Genomic DNA, 18,003 nt, shown 5'->3' on the forward strand with positions numbered 1-18,003 from the left:
ATGAGAAAATGCTAATGTTGATCACTCTTCTCTGGCACAGAATTAAAGGGTAAATCAATTATATGAAAATTGTACTTTTCAGAGATATTTGACTGAGCATGTACAGATTTTTTTCCATTTTCTAATGTTCAAGGTATGATATGTAGCATGAAATCTATTTGAATATGAAACGTACAGCACTGACATACGACCGTTCTCATTCACAATTTCAAAGCTGGGTGTGGACTTTTGGCCCAAGTTTTATTTCTTGAGATTGATGGGTAGGCAGCCCTTCCGTTTTTCCCTTAAAATTGCATCTGTAAGAATTTTAGACTGATTCAGATTTGTGACACGTCTTCAAGTGGTTTTACCTGCTCTACACTCTTTTAGGACATGAAGCTCTTGTGTTTCACATATTAAGCTTCTGCTTATAAGGTCAGAACTACCTAAAACCCATAAATCCACCATACCATTACTATTTGATTATTTAATTAATTACTATTTAATGACTCACTTTTCCTAAACTGATATAATTGCAGATATGTTGCGAACCATTTTGTCCACGAAGCAAAGCAGACAATGCTTTTGTACGCTTAGTTGAGTTGATGTTCTGGAAAATGTTTGGGTAACAAATTGCACAGTAAGTTGGCTTAAGGGAAGATAATATACCCTTGGCTCTAAACTACTGCTTAGAAGTTTGTTGGGGGGATCCACTGAATTTCTCTCTCTCTCGCTCTCTCTCTCTCTCTCCCTCTCTCTCTCTCTCTCTCTCTCTCTCTGTTTGCATTGCTCCCTGACATCTTGCATTGCGTTCTCTGGCCAGGTAACCCAAGCCTAGGAGTCACCGTGTGATTCAGTAGTGAAGTCGATGTGTCGGGGAATGTGAACCATTGTCTGGGAATGCAGGAGTCTCCTTTTCCATACTTGAGTGGAAACTCAATGGCTGAGAATCATATTCTGCCATATTCCTCAATTTCCCCTCCATAATTTATATCCTTTAGCCTTAATACAACCAGTAGGTATCTGAAGCCGCTCTGGTCATAGTGTGAAATCCTATGTTTATATCGGGGGTTCTATTCTATGTTGAGATATAGTGATTTTCTCTTTTGAAGAAGTTCTGTTATCTTAGTGCTTTTATTTGTCACAGATGTGTACATTTGTAAGTTACTTTGACATTTAACAACATTTTTCACAGGTGCTGTTGGGCTTGCTACTTGAGGATTTCTGTGGGAGTGATGATGTTGCACTGGAGAATTTAACAGCCACAACAGATGCTATGGAGATTTGTCCAAGCTCAATTTGCTTCTTGTCTCATCATTTCTGTTTTCCAAAACATATTCAGTGTCTTTACACCTTCACTTCCTATTACAAATCCTCTGTTATAAGATCTGTGTTGCCTCTTGGATTTGAAGACTGAAAGAGTTGCAAAGCTAGCTGCTTCTCAGCTTCACAGTTTTCCCTTGGACATCAATTTTGGTATCGCTCTGTCCCTCTCCCTGTCTCTTTGGAGTTCTACGGGGGCTCTCTGCCCAGTGACAGCATTGGGAAGCATTCCCGACTCCTGGTGCCAAAAACTCGTCTTGATTTACAGCCGAACTTCCCGCTCTCCCGCCTGCTGCAGTCACACAGCCCTGCGAATGTGCTGATCTGTCCGAGAGACAAACACTTGCGAGTCGCTTTGCCTTTGCTGTGCGATCGCGTCGCTTTGCCTTCGGCCAAAAAATTGCCATGGTGATGATGGATATTACAGCTCCACCCCCACAAAGGGCTGAGATTTGGGAGAAGGCAGGATTCTTGGTGTGTGCTCCTCCTGTACAGCTGGAGGCCAACCAATCCAAACAGCCTTGAATCTGCTGTGTCAGCAGCAATCATTATACTACACGGTCAGCCTAGGGTGTGTCGCATTTTAGTCCATCACCATCCCTCCATTCCTCCATCCTTCTGTCTCATCCACTCGTGCAAACCAGACCTGTGATATAGAGCAGGTATTGCTGTGCTTCTCTTTGAACTCAGCCAAGAATTGTTACTGCCCTGTCTGTGGCTGGGCTGTGATGCTGCAATCCTGATACTTTCACTGTTCAGAGATCAGTGTAATGGAGTCACTTGCTTCATTATGCAGGTTGACGAGCATACATTAAGCTATGTGGAAATTCAGCCAGAAGGCATCTGCACCACTAATCTGAGATCCTTGTTCTGGAATGTTTAGTTCATTTAGGTCACTGAATTTTAACTCCAGATGACCCACAGAACTGTCTGGTTCTGATTCTAACTCTCCACCAAAACATGCCTCATACTAGAGCTCACCATTGTGCTCTTTATTCCACTAACAATAAGAGAGAGCACATAACTGTTATTAATGTGTTTATGAGAATTTAACGCTAGCATATTTGACTTGGGGAAAACATCTGATTTCATTAACCAAAGGGTTGATGATTAATTAAGCTTATTCAGATGTTTGGTGCTGAATCTACCTTTCTTGTAGATGTTGGAAAACCTGTTCTTGTAATGGTGCAGATTACAGTAATGACCCTCTTTGATTATGATCGCTTCCTTGCTATTAGACAGGCTGAGTTTGAGACTGCCAGAGGCTTGCACAAATGTGGAAATCAAAGAAGGAGGTGTCGTGTTGGCTTCACTGTCCTGGCTTTACATCTGGGTTCACAGAGAGATTTTTTCCTCAGGTTTCAGTGTCTTTGATAGACCTATTTCATGGGAAAGCCTTAAATGCACAGCACTTCAGGGGAAGACTGACAAATGAGAGGCTTAGATCTCTAGATTCTTGTCTCCACCTGTTATTAGCCAGAGTGAGAGTGATTGACAGGTAGCTGAACTTTCTGATTGGCTATTCAGGTATGCCTCAAGTTCCTCCCACAGAGCACAGCTCCTCCTTTCCATACACTGCCTTTTGTCAACGTGTAGGCTCATATTTGATTAATGACTGATGAAGCTATACTTTCCTATTAAAATATACTGCAAACTAGACACTGTTCTTACTGTATTAGTGTACAGATCTGACCTTTATTAGAACTTTCTCTTATAATGACGATGATGATGATGATGATGATGATCACTGTACATGCTAAATGAATCAATCGTAGTTTTTCTTGGAATTCTAGGCCACGTGGTTTGCACTGGTTCATATGCTGACTTGTGTGCAGAGAGCCTCTGCGTGTATGTGTGTGCGTGTGTGTGTGTGTACATGTATATGTAGCCTACATATATATCTATATATATCTCTCTATATGTATACAAATATATACATGTATATATATATATATATACACACACACACACACACACACAGTCACAGTACGTATGTATGTATGTATGTATATTTGCTGCATGCTCTGAATAACGTGTGTGTGTATGTGTGTGAGACGCTGAGATACCTTGCACACCTGGCAGCTTGCACACCTGTGCTGCTGTAGATAAAGATTAGACTCTTTGGCACCCCCTTCAGGATCAACGTGGCACGTCAGTTATTACACCCTCAGATGTGTTCATAGGTGAACAAGGCTGGAGTATAATTTAAATTCCAATCTATCATTAAAAAGCATGTATCTGAAAAAGGCTTTAACATGTAGCATTGTCCCAAATGCTTTCACTGGTATTTATCTAACCTTTCTATATATCTGTCTATAATCCATATATCTATACTTGAAAATATCACTAGGTATGGCTTTATTTTCCTGCATTCTTCATTCTCTAATACTCTGTTATTATCTAATTCCCTGAGTGAGTATTTAAGTAATTGTCTTGAGAGTGCAGAGTGGGACTGTGTCTCTGGCCAAGCGGTGCTGATTCCTCTGAGAGTCTGAGAGTGAGGCAGTGATGGAACTGCAGGGTGTTAATGGAGCCGTATTGACAGACATGCAAATATGACAAAGGTTTATGTTGGCAATAATCTGGTTTTTCTCTGGAAGTAAATTTTGCCTCTCACAGAGCTGAAGCTGTCCAGGAAGGCTGTGGTCCAGGAGTCAGTGGGTGGCAGACCCAAACATTTAGTTATTTAATCCTCTTGGCTACAGGGATGTGAATCACTTCATGTTTGGCTCTGGATCTTAACAGAGGGTTCTGTCCCTTGACATAACTCTAAACAAGGGCACACGTGGTGGCACAGTGCACTGACGCAAGGGTCAGTAATTCCGCTATTTTTAGGAAATATCCTCTTGCTAATTAGTTTTGTTTTCTCAACGGGAAACGTTCTTCAAATTCCTTTGAACACTTTCCCTCGAAGACATCTTTGTTTGGCGCAAATGAATTGGAGGGTTACTTCATTATGTTTGACATGCTATTCCACTGGGGAACAATTCCAGATATGCACGTCCAAACAACAACGAATGTTAATCCCGTCTAGACTGCCAACGCTGCAAGGGTTTAACATTCACCGCCTGATACTACACTCAGTCCACTGGCACTCTCACTTTATACATGCTATTCCAGTCACTCTCTGTGAACCTGAAGACTACCATCACACTCTGTGGATGTTTGTAAAGGAAGATGGCAAAACACAAATAGCATAATGTAAGTGTCTGTCTGGGGAGGTGTCATATCCTGTGAAGTGCTGTGATTTAAGTATGGGGTTGGTGCCACAGAGATGGTGCAGGTAGTCATTTAAGTGGTAAATATGTCATTAAAGCTGTTCTGGCTCCCCAGACATGGGGTAAAGGCGACAGGAGGCTCTGTAAAGGTCTGGAGCCTCATTATGAAACATTCACTGGAAAGGATGTAATTCCAGGAAACCATACTGTAAGCAAGGCCCTCCTGGATCCTTGTGGATGTGCGCTCACTTGCACATGGGTGGTCTCCCGGAGGAAAAGGACCAACAGTTGTATTGCTCTGTGTTACACCGAGGAAGATGCGAGAGCCCCATTCCCGGAGTCGACCGTTTCACCCGAAATACAGCTAGACAAAAGACTTAAGAGTGCATTTTAAGAGTGCGAGTGTTATTTGGGCGTAAGTGTTTGAGAGAAGTGTAGTTCTAGTGCATTTGACTAAGCCCCAGAGATAGCACGCTGCAGCATCTGCAGTCTAGTCAAAATCCTTGGCTTAAAACTCACACAAAAGGCGTGGCTGTTTTTTTGTTTTTTGTTTTTTTAAAGAAAAGGAAAGTACAAAGTTCTCTACATTTTGATTAGGTGAGGGATGAAATGAAAAGGATGCTAGAATTTTTTTTCTTTTAATTTTTTATTCACAGGTTAATTGCTCAGTATTTAACAGTCAGAGTAGCAGTTAAGTTGCAGGTTAGTCATATCCTGCTGTGGTTTGTTGTTTTATCCTGGTCCTAAAAAGGGCTCAGCTGAATATGATCAGCAGTTCTCCATGCTAACAGCAAATCTGATGAAAGAAGAAAAGGAATTCTTGTGGTGTATATGAATGAGACACCAGATGAGGCAGCAATGTGTGTGTGTGCAGGGCTGTAGAACGATGTGAGTGAACTATGCTGGGCAGGACTTCTCTCCCAGTCAGAGTGAGATGAGGAAGAGGAAGACTGGTCTGGAGAAGGCCCAGCTTGTGTATTTTTTGTTTTATATGTCAGAGCGCCGAGCAGCGGTCCTTGTCCCTCTCTCTCTTTCTCTTTCTCTTTCTCTTTCTCTCCTGCTGTCTGTCTTTGTCTCCCTCTCTTTTCTCTGTGTGTCCTCTAACTCCTCATGTGCGTAATTGCAAAACAGTGAGCCACAACTCCATTCCAGAGCAGGAAAGTAAAAGAATGAGCAGAGTTTAAACACAGCAACCAGACCAGACAGAGCTAACCAGCCACAGCTCTGTAAACACACACACACACACACACACATACACACACACACACATCGAGAGAGAGAAAGAGAGAGAGAGAGAATAAGAAAAAAATGAAAAAGAGGGAGGGTTAGAGGGAAGCAGGAACACAGAGTAAGCACAAGAGAAGAAGGGACAGAAGGAGAGCGAGAGAAAGGAAAGGAGGGAGGGAGGGAGGGAGGGAGGGAGAGAGTAAGGGAAGAGGCTGGATTTTGCCTTTTCTGGTAACTCCAGCTGGAGAGAGAGAGAGACAGAGAGAGAGAGAGAGAGACTGTACAGGAACTCTTTGTGTTTGGTTGTATTGAGACACAGTAGAGAGAAAGAGAAAAAGGCTGGTATGGTTTAAAGGAGAAGTGGACTGCGTTGGTTCCAGGAGACATCACGCTTGCCAGAGGTACGGTATGTTTCGTCTGATCACTAGCATAAACGAGACTAATGACAAGGATCTGCTGTCTCCTGGGTGGTCCAGGTCTTCTGTCACGTACCCTCAGTACTTTTAGTGAGTAACTCTTTCTGGCTGATTGAGAGAACATCCTGTGCTAGCATCCTCTCTTTACTTGACACCTTTCTTTCTTTCTTTCTTTCTTTCTTTCTTTCTTTCTTTCTTTCCTTCTTTCCTCCCTCCCACCTTTTTTTCAGTGCCCACATTTTCCATTTTAAGTGGTTGTGTGAAAACAAGCAAAGTGTTCTGGTTGATATTAACTTTAAAAGAAAAAAAAAGGACCTGAAATGTCTTTCATATGGCAACACAAGTTGAGCTGAAAGAGGTTTTGTTGAGAATATGTGCACATATAGACAATGTTGTGTTCCCACAGAACCAGACCACGCTGTATAAGCAACAAACACAGCTCTGTAGATGGCTTTAACTCATGTGTTATATGGAGAAGGTGAATACACAGGCAAATTCGAAAATAAAGGTAACATTTGTGGTAACGAGGGATATAAAGTATATTGGAAACAGGTGCCTTAACACAGGCATGGGTCCAGAGGTAATTAAGCAATTAATATCCCAACATGTTTACTGTGCAGACCCAGGCGCCCGTTATTTTAGTTACCATGGTGAGACAGAGACCTCAGCGACTTTGAAAGAGCGGCGAGTATTGGCACATATTTCATCAAAGCTTCAGCGAGAGAGACAAGGAATGGTGCCTAAGGTGATGTTGGCATGAAAATCTGAAAGGCATTGTCAGCAAGGGCTCAGTTCGGTTTAAAACGCCATATTTCTCAACCTTGATGTCTGTGCATTGTTTCAAAATGCAAGAGTAAACAGAAAATTCCATCAGCAGTTCTCGAAGAATGTGGTGTGGGGGTAACAATGCGTAAACCTCCCTATTGCATCTCAAATGTTTGCTTGTGAGTAAAGCGATGCAAACAACACACGCGATGGTCGACTGAGCGTTCGAAAAAAGATCGTTTGGTCAGATGAGTCATCCATAATCCTGCTCTCGACAGTGAGAGTCTGGCACGCGCCAAAAGAAACGGGCGAGTAGGAGTGCGTGTTTCCGATGTTGAAGAGTTCTGGCAGCTCTGTTACAGTGCAGGGGACATTTTCCTGGCATTTTTTAGCTCCATTCAACCTTTTTAAAGGTTAGATGAATGCCAATAAATGCAAAGGCATTTTGATCTCTGCGATCAATTCCATCCCATGGTGAAACATTTCTATACAGATGAGATTGGTCTATTCCATGGTAACAGTACCTCCATTCACAGAGCACAGAGCAAGTCAGAAATGAATGGTTTGATGAGCTTGAAAACCATGAAAATATCTGCCAGATGTCAGAGCTTAGTTCAGTACATGTGGAACATTATGGCAGGGGACATCCACCACCACCAAATCATGGAAGGGGTCACATCCCTTTAAGACATACTTGTAAAACCTACATCAGAGTGCACTGAAGCTGCTGTAAGGTCCAGCAGCCTGTTTAGACACTTTATGCTGGTATTTCCGTTATTTACTCAGTTACATGTATGTTGCAATTTGCTGTACATGATGGCACTGACAGCAGTGTGTGTTTGTGTGTGTGTGTGTGTCTGTGTTCTCCAAAGTGCACCCCTCAAGGACTGAAGGATGGATGACGACTTTGAGCGGCGCAGAGAACTCAGGAGGCAGAAACGGGAGGAGATGCGTCTGGAGGCAGAGAGGTAATGTTTTCTGCCAGTTCACACCAAAGAACAGCAGTTCGCCAGTTCAAGCAGCACTAATTAACGCTATTTAAAAAGCAATAACTAGACTAATGTTTGTCTTCAGTTTGTACCAGTGCTGGTTTAAAAGACTTAAAGATTCTTTTTGAATCCCAACATAGTAGGAAGAGTTAGCTGAAGTTATGCTCTGTTTTTTGATGACTTGAGGGTATGGAACCTTCCATTCAATGCAGCGGTCATCAGTCAATTTTTCCTTTCTCCTTCTCTGTCATATCTTGTGCTGAATCATGATACTTGGTTTTATTTATGGGTTAAAATCCTAAGAGGTAAATGATAAGACCTTGTTGTGTTTTCTGCTTTACATCCTTCATACAGTTATTTTTGAGAAAAATCTGGATTTAGCTGTATTTAGCTCCATTTAGCTGTAAGTCCACACATTACTCTCAACATGACATGGACTGTCAAGTCTGATCCTCCAGGTGAATTGGACATTTTTTTTATTATTTTGATGAGTTTTTGACGTGATGATAGACAGCTGAGACATCTGTGCTCTGGGCCCTTCATACCCGACTCCTTCAGTTTGTCATGGCGATAGAGGTCGGCTCAGATGTGACATTTTATGGGAAGCAATCTCAGATGGAGCTGTTTTGGGTGCCTCTTGTCCATTTAAGGCTATGAAACACTCCTGTAAACACCGGGGTGGAAACTCTAATGGCTATTCAGCTTTTTAAGAACACACACAACAGCTGTGTAAGAACCAGGCATTTTCCTGGCCCTGGCATTTGGCCTTATGTCATAGTTAATGAACATACAAATGTATCTCCTCTGAACTCACCTTTTGGACATTGTCACTCATTTCTGTAAATGAACTCTACTGAGTGACTTGTTGTCATGTCATTGAACTTCTAGATCTTGACTGCATTCAACCATCTGATATTGTTAGGTGTAAAACAGCCAGTTCTTGTGGACTAGGTAATGTTTTCTGAATGATGCGGGGCCTGCACTGCTCTTCATTGTTAGGACAGGATGCATATTCAAGTTTCATCTCTCTCGCCAAACACTGACTGAAACATGAGGTGTTCAAATTGGTCCTCGTTTTATTTTACAGCGCATTTTCAAAATGATAATGTTGTTTTGTTTTTTTTGTTTTTTTTATGAGAGTTTTACATTCTCGAGTGAAAAGCAAATAGAGTGAAATTGTGTATTGTATGCCAAGTATGCAGTCTAGCACATGCTGAGAGGTATCACAGTGTGTTTGAGGTCCACTGCACTGCAGCGTATGTTTATATATCCAAGTCTGTGGGGTAATCTCAGCTGCCACTGAGTTCAGATTTTTTTTGGTTTTCTCATACATTCTCATGTTATTGATCAAGGATAGTATTGTCATTACATTATGGTAATCGACATCTACCTTTTTCAGTTCATTTGAGTTATAATGTGTTCCCTCATACATTTATTAACATGATATATGCTCTACATACCAAAGGTAATCATAACTTTATCTGGTGCCATCATGTGAGGAAGGGATTACTGGCAAGGTTATGAGGAGCAGTTTCCTACCCAGTACTTACCCTCAGTCTACCTCTCCACAAACCCAGAGTTCAGGGCCTTAGCCAGATGTTGGTTCAGTGTTGGCAAGGAACTGGTGAACTGCCGTGAGTCTCACAGCATGTGTTCTCTCAGACGCAGCCTGGCACCTGTGCAGAGTTGGATCTCTGTGCCGCGATGACGTCTTGACAGGCTCCGTTCCCTTCTGTCATCAGAGTAAGCAGGGTGCCAAAAAAGCAGCTATGCGTACTTCCTGGGCTCTGGGCTCCGTCTTCTGTCAGGCTGTAGGGCTTTTCTGACAGTGCGCAGTGTTGACAGTGAAGTGAACTCCAGTCTGCCACAGTGACATTAGCCCTGTGTGCCTGCTCTGCTGCTAACGCAGGAGAATGATGTTTTTACAATCTCTTTGCTAAAGGAAAATACTGGAAAGGATCAAAGAGGCATACAGCAGTTCTGACAGGCACAATGCAGGTTTGGTATCAGCAGTCAGGCTGTCTCCATGCTCTGGATCGTGCACATCACACACACTGGAATGTTTTGACTCCTGTATTTGCGTCTCCATCCCACATATGATTTGCGTATTCTGCTGGAATGTTCTGAAGACTCTTGACCTTACAAGCTCAGACTCCCAACAGTTTTGTAGCTTCATAACTCCTGACTTTATGTGCACTGTGCTAATGCAAACCAACTAGACAAAACAAAGACCATTTTGTGGTATTCATATCTGATGTAAGAGCTTTTTATGTGAGATCTAATAGATAATTCTTACAAATAAATGTAAGGCAAATTTTTGATGTGACTCTTCATGGAAAGTACTGTGGCAGCAGCCATTTTGGCTCCACATCTGCACTGAGTTCCCATGAGAGGTCAGGAAGAGAGCAGGAAATAACACCCATCCTCAACGAAAGGGTGGTTCCAAACACACTCACACACATATATACACACACACACACTCTGCTCCACTATGACTGGCCTAGTTTAGCTAGCTACAACCACCGCGTTCAAACACATGGTTGTCGTAAACTGTTTAGGAATCGTAAGAGCACTGTGTAGCACTGAAGTGAGATTCATTTGGATCATTTGGTCCTGTTTGATCAATGATACAAGGACAGGGAGTCAGGCCAGACTATTGAAACCAGACCTATCACTGAGATCTTGTTTCAGGGAAGTACCCTGAGAGGCCACATATAACACAGCATGGAGAGATCTCTGTTACAGTGGAGGGGGTAATGAACAGGAATGGACAGAGCAAGAATGGAGAGGAAGAACGAGGGATAGGCTTGTGGTTGCAGTGTTGGGGTGGGGGGGGTGCTGTTGAGCGTGGGAATAGGGCAGCATTTTGGCGAATGTTCTCTCTCCCTCTCTCTCTCTCTCTCCCCCTCTCTCTCTCTCTCTCTCTCTCTTTCCCTCTTGCTCCTGCTCTTTCAACCCTTCTGTAGCTGTAGTGTCAAACTCGTCTCCTGGGTTTTTCCCAAATGTTTTCACTGACATTTTTGAGATGTTTCGACAAAAGGAAAATATTTGGGAACGCTAATGTGGCATCTGTTTGCATCTATCCATGTTCTCTCTCTCTCTCAATCACTCTCTTAACTAACTTGACTAAAGTTCATAACATGTTTCATATCACATTCATTTCCCACTGTGTAGCCATATCCCTCCTTTTCCAGATTTTATGAATCCAGTAAAACAAGCTGTGATTGCCACTGTTGCAGTAAACCAATTAATGTTGTGCTTACCCACAGAATGTGTTCCATATGGAAAGCATGCTTATGTAACAACGCACTTAAGCCCTACATCACTGAACGCTGAAGACTAGAGAAGGAAAAACAAACCACTGTCTCTCACAGTCGTCTCAACAAGGCATCATCTGGTAACTGAAAATCACTGAACGCCTACATGAAAAGGCACGAGGAGACGCTTAAAAAAAAATTGCCTCGTCCACCAAAAGGTGGTCAGTCATATCCAGTCATACCTAAGAGGGTTGTCACATTAGCAATGTGAGATTTATTTGTCAGATATTCGTTTGTGGTTTTGGTGGTTGTAAAGAAGGGAGTGACTTGTGCCTGAGTAGAGAGAGAGAGACAGGGTTCCAGTGTTAGGGAGGATATTGGATTGGGGCCTTCAGGGTTCTCACCCATTTACAAGTAAGCATTTGATTGGCAGGAATGTTAATGCAGTGTTGGAGGAATTCTCTCTCTCTCTCTTTCTCTCTCTCTCTCACTCACTCTCACTCTCTTTCCCTATCCACCTGTTTCTCTATCTGATTTTTGTCTTATTTCGACACGTGCTGACACAAACAGAGCGGTCAGGATGGCTCTTGATTGTGGGGGGGGGGTGTTTTAAGGAAATGAGGAGAACCCTGAGAGCGGTGAGTGCAAGAGCAAGCAAGTGCAAGAGGCAGAGAGAGATCCCCTATGATGTCACTGTCCCCCAGGTTCTCTTTGGGCGTTAGCACAATGCTGTGTTCAATTATGACAGCATTCCTCTTTTCCATGTGTCCCAAAAGAGCTACAAACTGCAGACCAAATCTGACAGTTTGAGATCTGAACAGGTTGTAGGACAGATATTGTAAAACGAGAGACTGTGAAATGCTCATTAATGACTGGTGCCCGTTACATGTTCATTAACATGCTCATTGATATGTGTGTGTGTGTGTGTGTGTGTGTGTGTGTGTGTGTGTGTGTGTGTGTGTGTGACTTTTTATTAGGATGGCCTATCGAAGGAATGATGAGGATGAGGAGGAGGCAGCTCGTGAGCGCAGACGAAGGGCCCGTCAAGAACGACTGCGCAGTAAAGAGAGTGAGGAAGTGACCAACCCACCAGAAGAAAGTGTGGAGATGAACAACAGCCACAGGTGAGTTATGACACACCCACATACTTGTTTGTTTATACTTGTTCTTTGTTCATCCAGTGGCTTTGCTGCCACAGCAGTTTGTGTGTGTGTGTGTGTGTGTGTGTGTGTGTGTGTGTGTGTGTGTGTGTGTGTGCGTGCGTGTGTTTTCTCCTTAAGTATGTTCCAGAGCTCTTGAATAATGCATGCATGTAACTCTGCCTCACACACTGAACAGCCACAGGAAGATACAAACGTCACCCTCTCCCCCGTCTTTCTCCCTCTCGCTCTCTCGCTCTCTCGGTCTCTGTGTCTCTGGCTGTATGTCTGTCTATAATAAATAACTTCCCCTGGTGGGTCAGTGGTGTGTTAGCAGTGGGCTAGCTTGCTTGATGCAAACACAGGCTGCATTGTGGTGTGTGATCTCTTTCCTGTGTCTGAGAGCAGAGTCTTGTCCTAATACTGATAAAACAAGTGGAGCATTGTGTCTATGTGTGAGCAGACATAGCAGGCCTATTGTGAATAGTGCTGACGACCTGTAAACATTTGCCAAGCAGTGTGGTCAGAATGCATTAACCTACTGAGGTATGTGCATGTGTCCCTGTGTGTGTGTGTGTGTCTGTGTGTGTGTGTTTGAGGCGTGGGCCCTCATCCTAGCTATGAGTGACAAATTGGATGATTTTGATAGTTGTTGCTGTCTGAATGTGAGAGCTGAGGTGTTTTTGACCAGGACCAGTGTATCATTTATACCTTCACTCTTTTTCTGTCTAATCCCTTCTCCATCGCTAGCTGTTCACAGCTATTTCTAATTGCAGTTCCAGAGTACTCAGTAGTTCTAATTCTAGAATATTCTCTTTAAGACCTGATTGGCTTTATTTAACATGTATGTATATATGCATATTTCTCTTTCTCTCCCTCCTCTGTCTCAACACCCCCCACCACCACCACCACTACCACCACCACCAAAGTGTTTGGATGACGGAGAGCGTGTCCCATTCTGTAATGAGCGGAGGTTCTGGGGCAGCAGAGGACGATGAGGAGCAGGCTCTGTTGGAGCGCCTGGCTAAACGAGAGGAACGAAGGCAGAGGAGAATGAAAGAGGCACTGGACAGACAGAAGGAGACGGAGCCTTCCGAGTCCACTGATTACAGCTCTCGCTGGGGTCGCCACCAGGCAGAGACCGAAGATGAACCGCAGCCAAACAACAGTCAGCAGGAGGAGGAGGAGAAGCAGGAGGTGGAAGAGGAAGCTGCTCCAGTGGAAGAAGTACAGGCAGGGAATGAGGAGAATGAGACAGAGGAGGTGATAGAGGAGAAACCACGCAGATCTTACCTGAGGGTACAGGTGTGTATATGTATCCTTTTTTTTTTTCTTTTATTCTTTTTTTTGTCTATTCATTATCTGTTTGTATTAGAGAGTATGAAATTTGTTTTGATAAACCTTATTCACCTGTAGGAATCCCTTGAGGAAATGAAAATACAACACGAGGTATGATCAGAATTTAAATGTTTTCAAAAACACACGGCTTTTGAGACATATTAAATGTGCCAACGCTTGCAATTACACTTCCTTTCGTAGGATGGGATTTCACAAAGTGAAACACTGGCAAGCGAGACAGGTTTAAATGAAGAACTAGACAAATGCACAGTTTTGCCACAGATGGATGAAGAAGCACATGTAACAACATTAACAGAGGAGGTAAAAGAGGAGGAGAAATATCTGATTGTCCAGACTGATAGAGATGATTTCCAGTCTGCACTGTCAGAGAATGGGCTAGATGAATCTATAGACGTGCAGCAACAGGAAGCAGATGACTCTGAGTTTCCCCAGTTATTGACAAACGATGAGGTTTTGGTAAGATGTTTTACAGTCATAGAAGTGAATCAGCACTCTATGCACAAAATTTGGATAACTTAAATTCTTGGGGTCTGTCCTGGATTTCTACATCATACTAACAACAATACTGATGAAACGATTAACAAAATGCCCAACCGCCCCAGGATATTTCTGTTATCTGAACACAAGGTCACGGTTTGGTCACGGTGGTCACGGTTTGCAGTGAGCCTCACAGTTCTAGACCTCTGGGAGGTAGTGGATACAGAGTTACATTGGTTTGTTTAGAGAGAGAGGACCCAGTGTGTCACAGTGTGTTGGGAGAGAGTGGAATCAGTGTGTCACAGTGTGTTGTGTGTCTTTATGCTGCTTAAAAATCATTGAGGTCACTGAATTTAAAAGTGCAATCATAATGTCTGTCATTCCCTCTTAAGGTTAGTGGTCAACAAGGCAACTAAACTCTAGAATGTATTATTGAGTGTTTTTACACACGTTTCCTCTCAGTAATGGAAACTTTTGTCATCTTTTAGGGGAAATGTCGATCGATTGGACTTTTAAATCATTTTGGATGCAGAGTGTTTTTATTGTGGTTACAGCTTGTGCATGCTGTATGTGTGTGTGTGTGTGTGTGTGTGTATGTACGTCGCTCCCACCTGTAAAACAGGGTTTTGCCCCACCATCTCACGTTGTGTGCCTTGTGTCTTCACTCAGAGTGGGTTGGCTTTTTCCAGCACGCCTGCAGAAGTGTGCTGCCTTGAACAGACAGTTTCAATGCAACACATACTGGTCCCATCATCGTACCTCATTCCTAGGCACCTATATAAATGCCTTACTCTATGTTCACAGAGAGAGGAGGAGGAGGAGGAGGTGTCAAGGAAAAGAGAGAATAAACAGCAGAACGGAGGGGTGCACGAGGACACCACTTTCAAACACAAGAAACCGGAGAGAACTCTTAGGTCAGTGTTACTATGGAAACCAGAGAGTATTTGTTTGACATTCTAATCTTCTAACATTCATAAGTTGAAATACATAGAATATGCAGGAAAAAAAAAAGCTGTCAACTGACCACATGTCACAGAAGGTATCAAAACCGCACGAGACAACACTTAACACACACCAGTTAACACCACTTGTTGGTTGTTGCAGTGTTGACTAATTGATGGACATGTGAGGCATGTGCAGCAGATGTAAGATTTCATAAGAGAAAACTTGGTGTCTATGTTCAAGGTGTTGTTAAGCACCAAGCGTTACTGGAGCAAATCTGCTGGACTTGACCCAGGTCATCCAGTCCTGTCTCTAGAGAGACGTTCTCAGTGTAACTCTAGACTGTGATACCTTAGACAGGGCGATTTTTTGTCTATGTTTGCCTGTGTCCTTGTGCTTGTTTCTGTGCGTGTTTGTGTAAATACTCACGGCCTTCTGTGTGTGTGTGTGTGTGTGTGTGTGTGTGTGTTTGTGAGCCAGCCGTGGCAGCCTGCGTTCACCAGAGGCTCAGGCAGAGGAGGTGGATGACGACGCTCGTGTGGAAGCTGAGAGAAAACTGGAGGAGCTGAGACGCAGGCGAGATGAAACCGAGAATGAAGAGTTTGAAAGAATGAGACAGAAACAACAGGAGGCCGAGGCAGAGCTGGAGGAACTGAAGAGAAAGAGAGAGGAGAGAAGGAAGATTCTGGAGGAAGAAGAAAGACAGAGGAAGCAGGAGGAGGCAGAGAGAAAGGCCAGAGAAGAGGTGTGTTAGTTATTGGAATCTTAATATCTGTGGTTGTTTCATAGCAGAGCTCACAACATGAGCACCTCACAAGGGAATCAGATTCTTATTACGCTGTCTTTAAACACAACAGCACGACACAGGGACAGAGCACTGCAGACCATCTGATTTATCTATTTATTTATTTATTTATTTATTTCATAGAAATCTTTACATATATCAGAATTTACATTGACCTTTATCAAGAAGACCATTTATTACTGAAAGTTTTAGAACTGTCCTAGAACTGTTCTGGAGAGAGAGAGAAAAAAAAGAACTGTTCTAGAACTATGACCTCAAGATTCCATCAGAATTAGAACTCTGGGCGTCCGTTAGAATGTCGCCATTATTGAAGTGACAGTGTCGCTGGAACATTCAAGAGCTGTATGGTTACAACACTAACAAATCAGCCCTGGCATTAGTTAAACAGATGGCTATATTTTATTCTGCGTGCGATAAAGTAATTAATCTCATAGACCCATTGTTTGATCTTTTATCACTCAGCTGTTTCTTTTCATTACTTACATTTCATTTGCATAATTTATCATTTCAATCATTCAACACCATAACTCTGTGAACTTATGGTTATGTAGTGACAGTGACGCCCATTGGCTTGATAGCTCATCTATATTGGCCGTGTAACACTGTGTTAATGTTTCAGTTTGGTGTCCCAGGCTGCCTCAGCTGAGCAGACCTTTTCTGTCCATCAGCAGAAATAGGGTTAACCAATCTTGTCAAATCCCTTTTACCATTGTTGTCATGTAGACATGTTGCCTGTTCTTATTTAAAAGTCAGAATGCATAAGAAGCCTGATGACAGGCTGTTGGGCTGTATATGAGAGTGTGTGCGTGTGTGTGTGTGTGTGTGTGTGTGTGTGTGTGTGATAAGCACAGAGAAGGTGGATTTATCACTCTCTTACTAAGACAGAATGCGTACTACTGGCATTAAGACTTTTTAGAGAGGTGTCTGGATTGTTATGCGCAAGATTTTAACAATTGTTGCTGAGAACTCGAGGAAAGACAGGAAATGCCAGATAAGCCAGTTACATAATTTCAAATTGTTTTTGCCTGTGTGTGAGTGTGAGTATGTGTGCGTGCGTGCGTGCGTGCGTGCGGGCACATGGGTGCGTGCTAGCGTGCTTGTGTGTTTGTGTGTGTGAAAGGGTGTCTGTGCGCACAGATATGCAATGCCTGCATGCGAAAGTACATGTACACGCATATGTAATTGCAATTGACCGTGCCTGTGCTTCTTCCCTACAGGAAGAAAAGAGGAAGATGAAAGAGGAGATTGAGAGAAGGAGAGCAGAGGCAGCAGAGAAGCGACAGAAGGTGGAGGAGTGCATGGATGGAGAGAACAGGAAGCCCTTTAAGTGCGTCAGCCCCAGAGGATCCTCTCTGAAGGTCAGTTTCCCTCTGAGGGCCTGTCAGTCATCCCACTGCCATTTTTCTCAAGTCCAGAATGTTCTTAATCAGAGAAAGGGAGAAAGAGAGAGAGAGAGAGAGAGAAATTCAAATTCATGTTAAAAAAAAAAAAAGACCCCAAAGATAACCCAGTGCATGGTATGGAGGAGTCAGCTAGCCAAGGATTTTGTGGGTGAACACCCAGCGGTTATGCACCTACAGTTTGAAAGGCTTGGAAGAATTATGAGCTTTAAGTTGAAGCATTTGTGTTGGTGTTGGGTTAGAAGCATGGAGTACTGTAAAATGGATGCCTGATCAGAGAAACACGCCAAGCATGTGAAACTGGTCAAAGGTTAATATAAGAGGAGCAGTTTTTCATCAACACAAAGACAACATGATTTCGGAGAAGTTTGTATTTTTAGTTCATTTGCCCTCTGTGAATCAGTGATGTGTTTCACTAATGGGTTCTCACAAGATATGTGGCAGTGGGTTTTCTGCAAACTGAGAAAATGGAATTACAGTAAATTTGTGGTCATTTTCATTTAGCCATAATAACTTTCCCAAGATATGTATAATTTGCAGTAGCTTGACTGGCTTTTACAGGCTATTCTGAGGTTCAGGTCAGAGTACAGCCAGGTTTCTTTCATTTCAGGAAATGCTGAAGCGCTCTCTCTCTTTTTTACAGATGTACTTTGTTGTCATGTTCACCGTATGTAGAGCTATTGTTGCATGTTGTGTGCTGCTGTGCG

General features: G+C 43.0%; 1 protein-coding gene across 1 annotated transcript in view; it reads left to right on the top strand.

Annotated features, from left to right (window-relative positions):
* The window catches only part of cald1a (caldesmon 1a), a 39,972-nt gene that overhangs the window by 14,705 nt on the left and 7,264 nt on the right, over window positions 1-18,003 (top strand). Inside the window, exons 2-8 of the mRNA XM_030774662.1 lie at window positions 7,801-7,896; window positions 12,152-12,298; window positions 13,243-13,618; window positions 13,730-13,762; window positions 14,954-15,063; window positions 15,572-15,836; window positions 17,114-17,254. Of these exons, the coding sequence (XP_030630522.1) occupies window positions 7,823-7,896; window positions 12,152-12,298; window positions 13,243-13,618; window positions 13,730-13,762; window positions 14,954-15,063; window positions 15,572-15,836; window positions 17,114-17,254 (1,146 nt within the window). The 5' untranslated portion in view covers window positions 7,801-7,822. The remainder of the gene's footprint in view (window positions 1-7,800; window positions 7,897-12,151; window positions 12,299-13,242; window positions 13,619-13,729; window positions 13,763-14,953; window positions 15,064-15,571; window positions 15,837-17,113; window positions 17,255-18,003) is intronic.

The sequence above is a fragment of the Chanos chanos genome, chromosome 1, assembly GCF_902362185.1.
Source record: "Chanos chanos chromosome 1, fChaCha1.1, whole genome shotgun sequence".
Classification (NCBI taxonomy): Eukaryota; Metazoa; Chordata; class Actinopteri; order Gonorynchiformes; family Chanidae; genus Chanos; species Chanos chanos.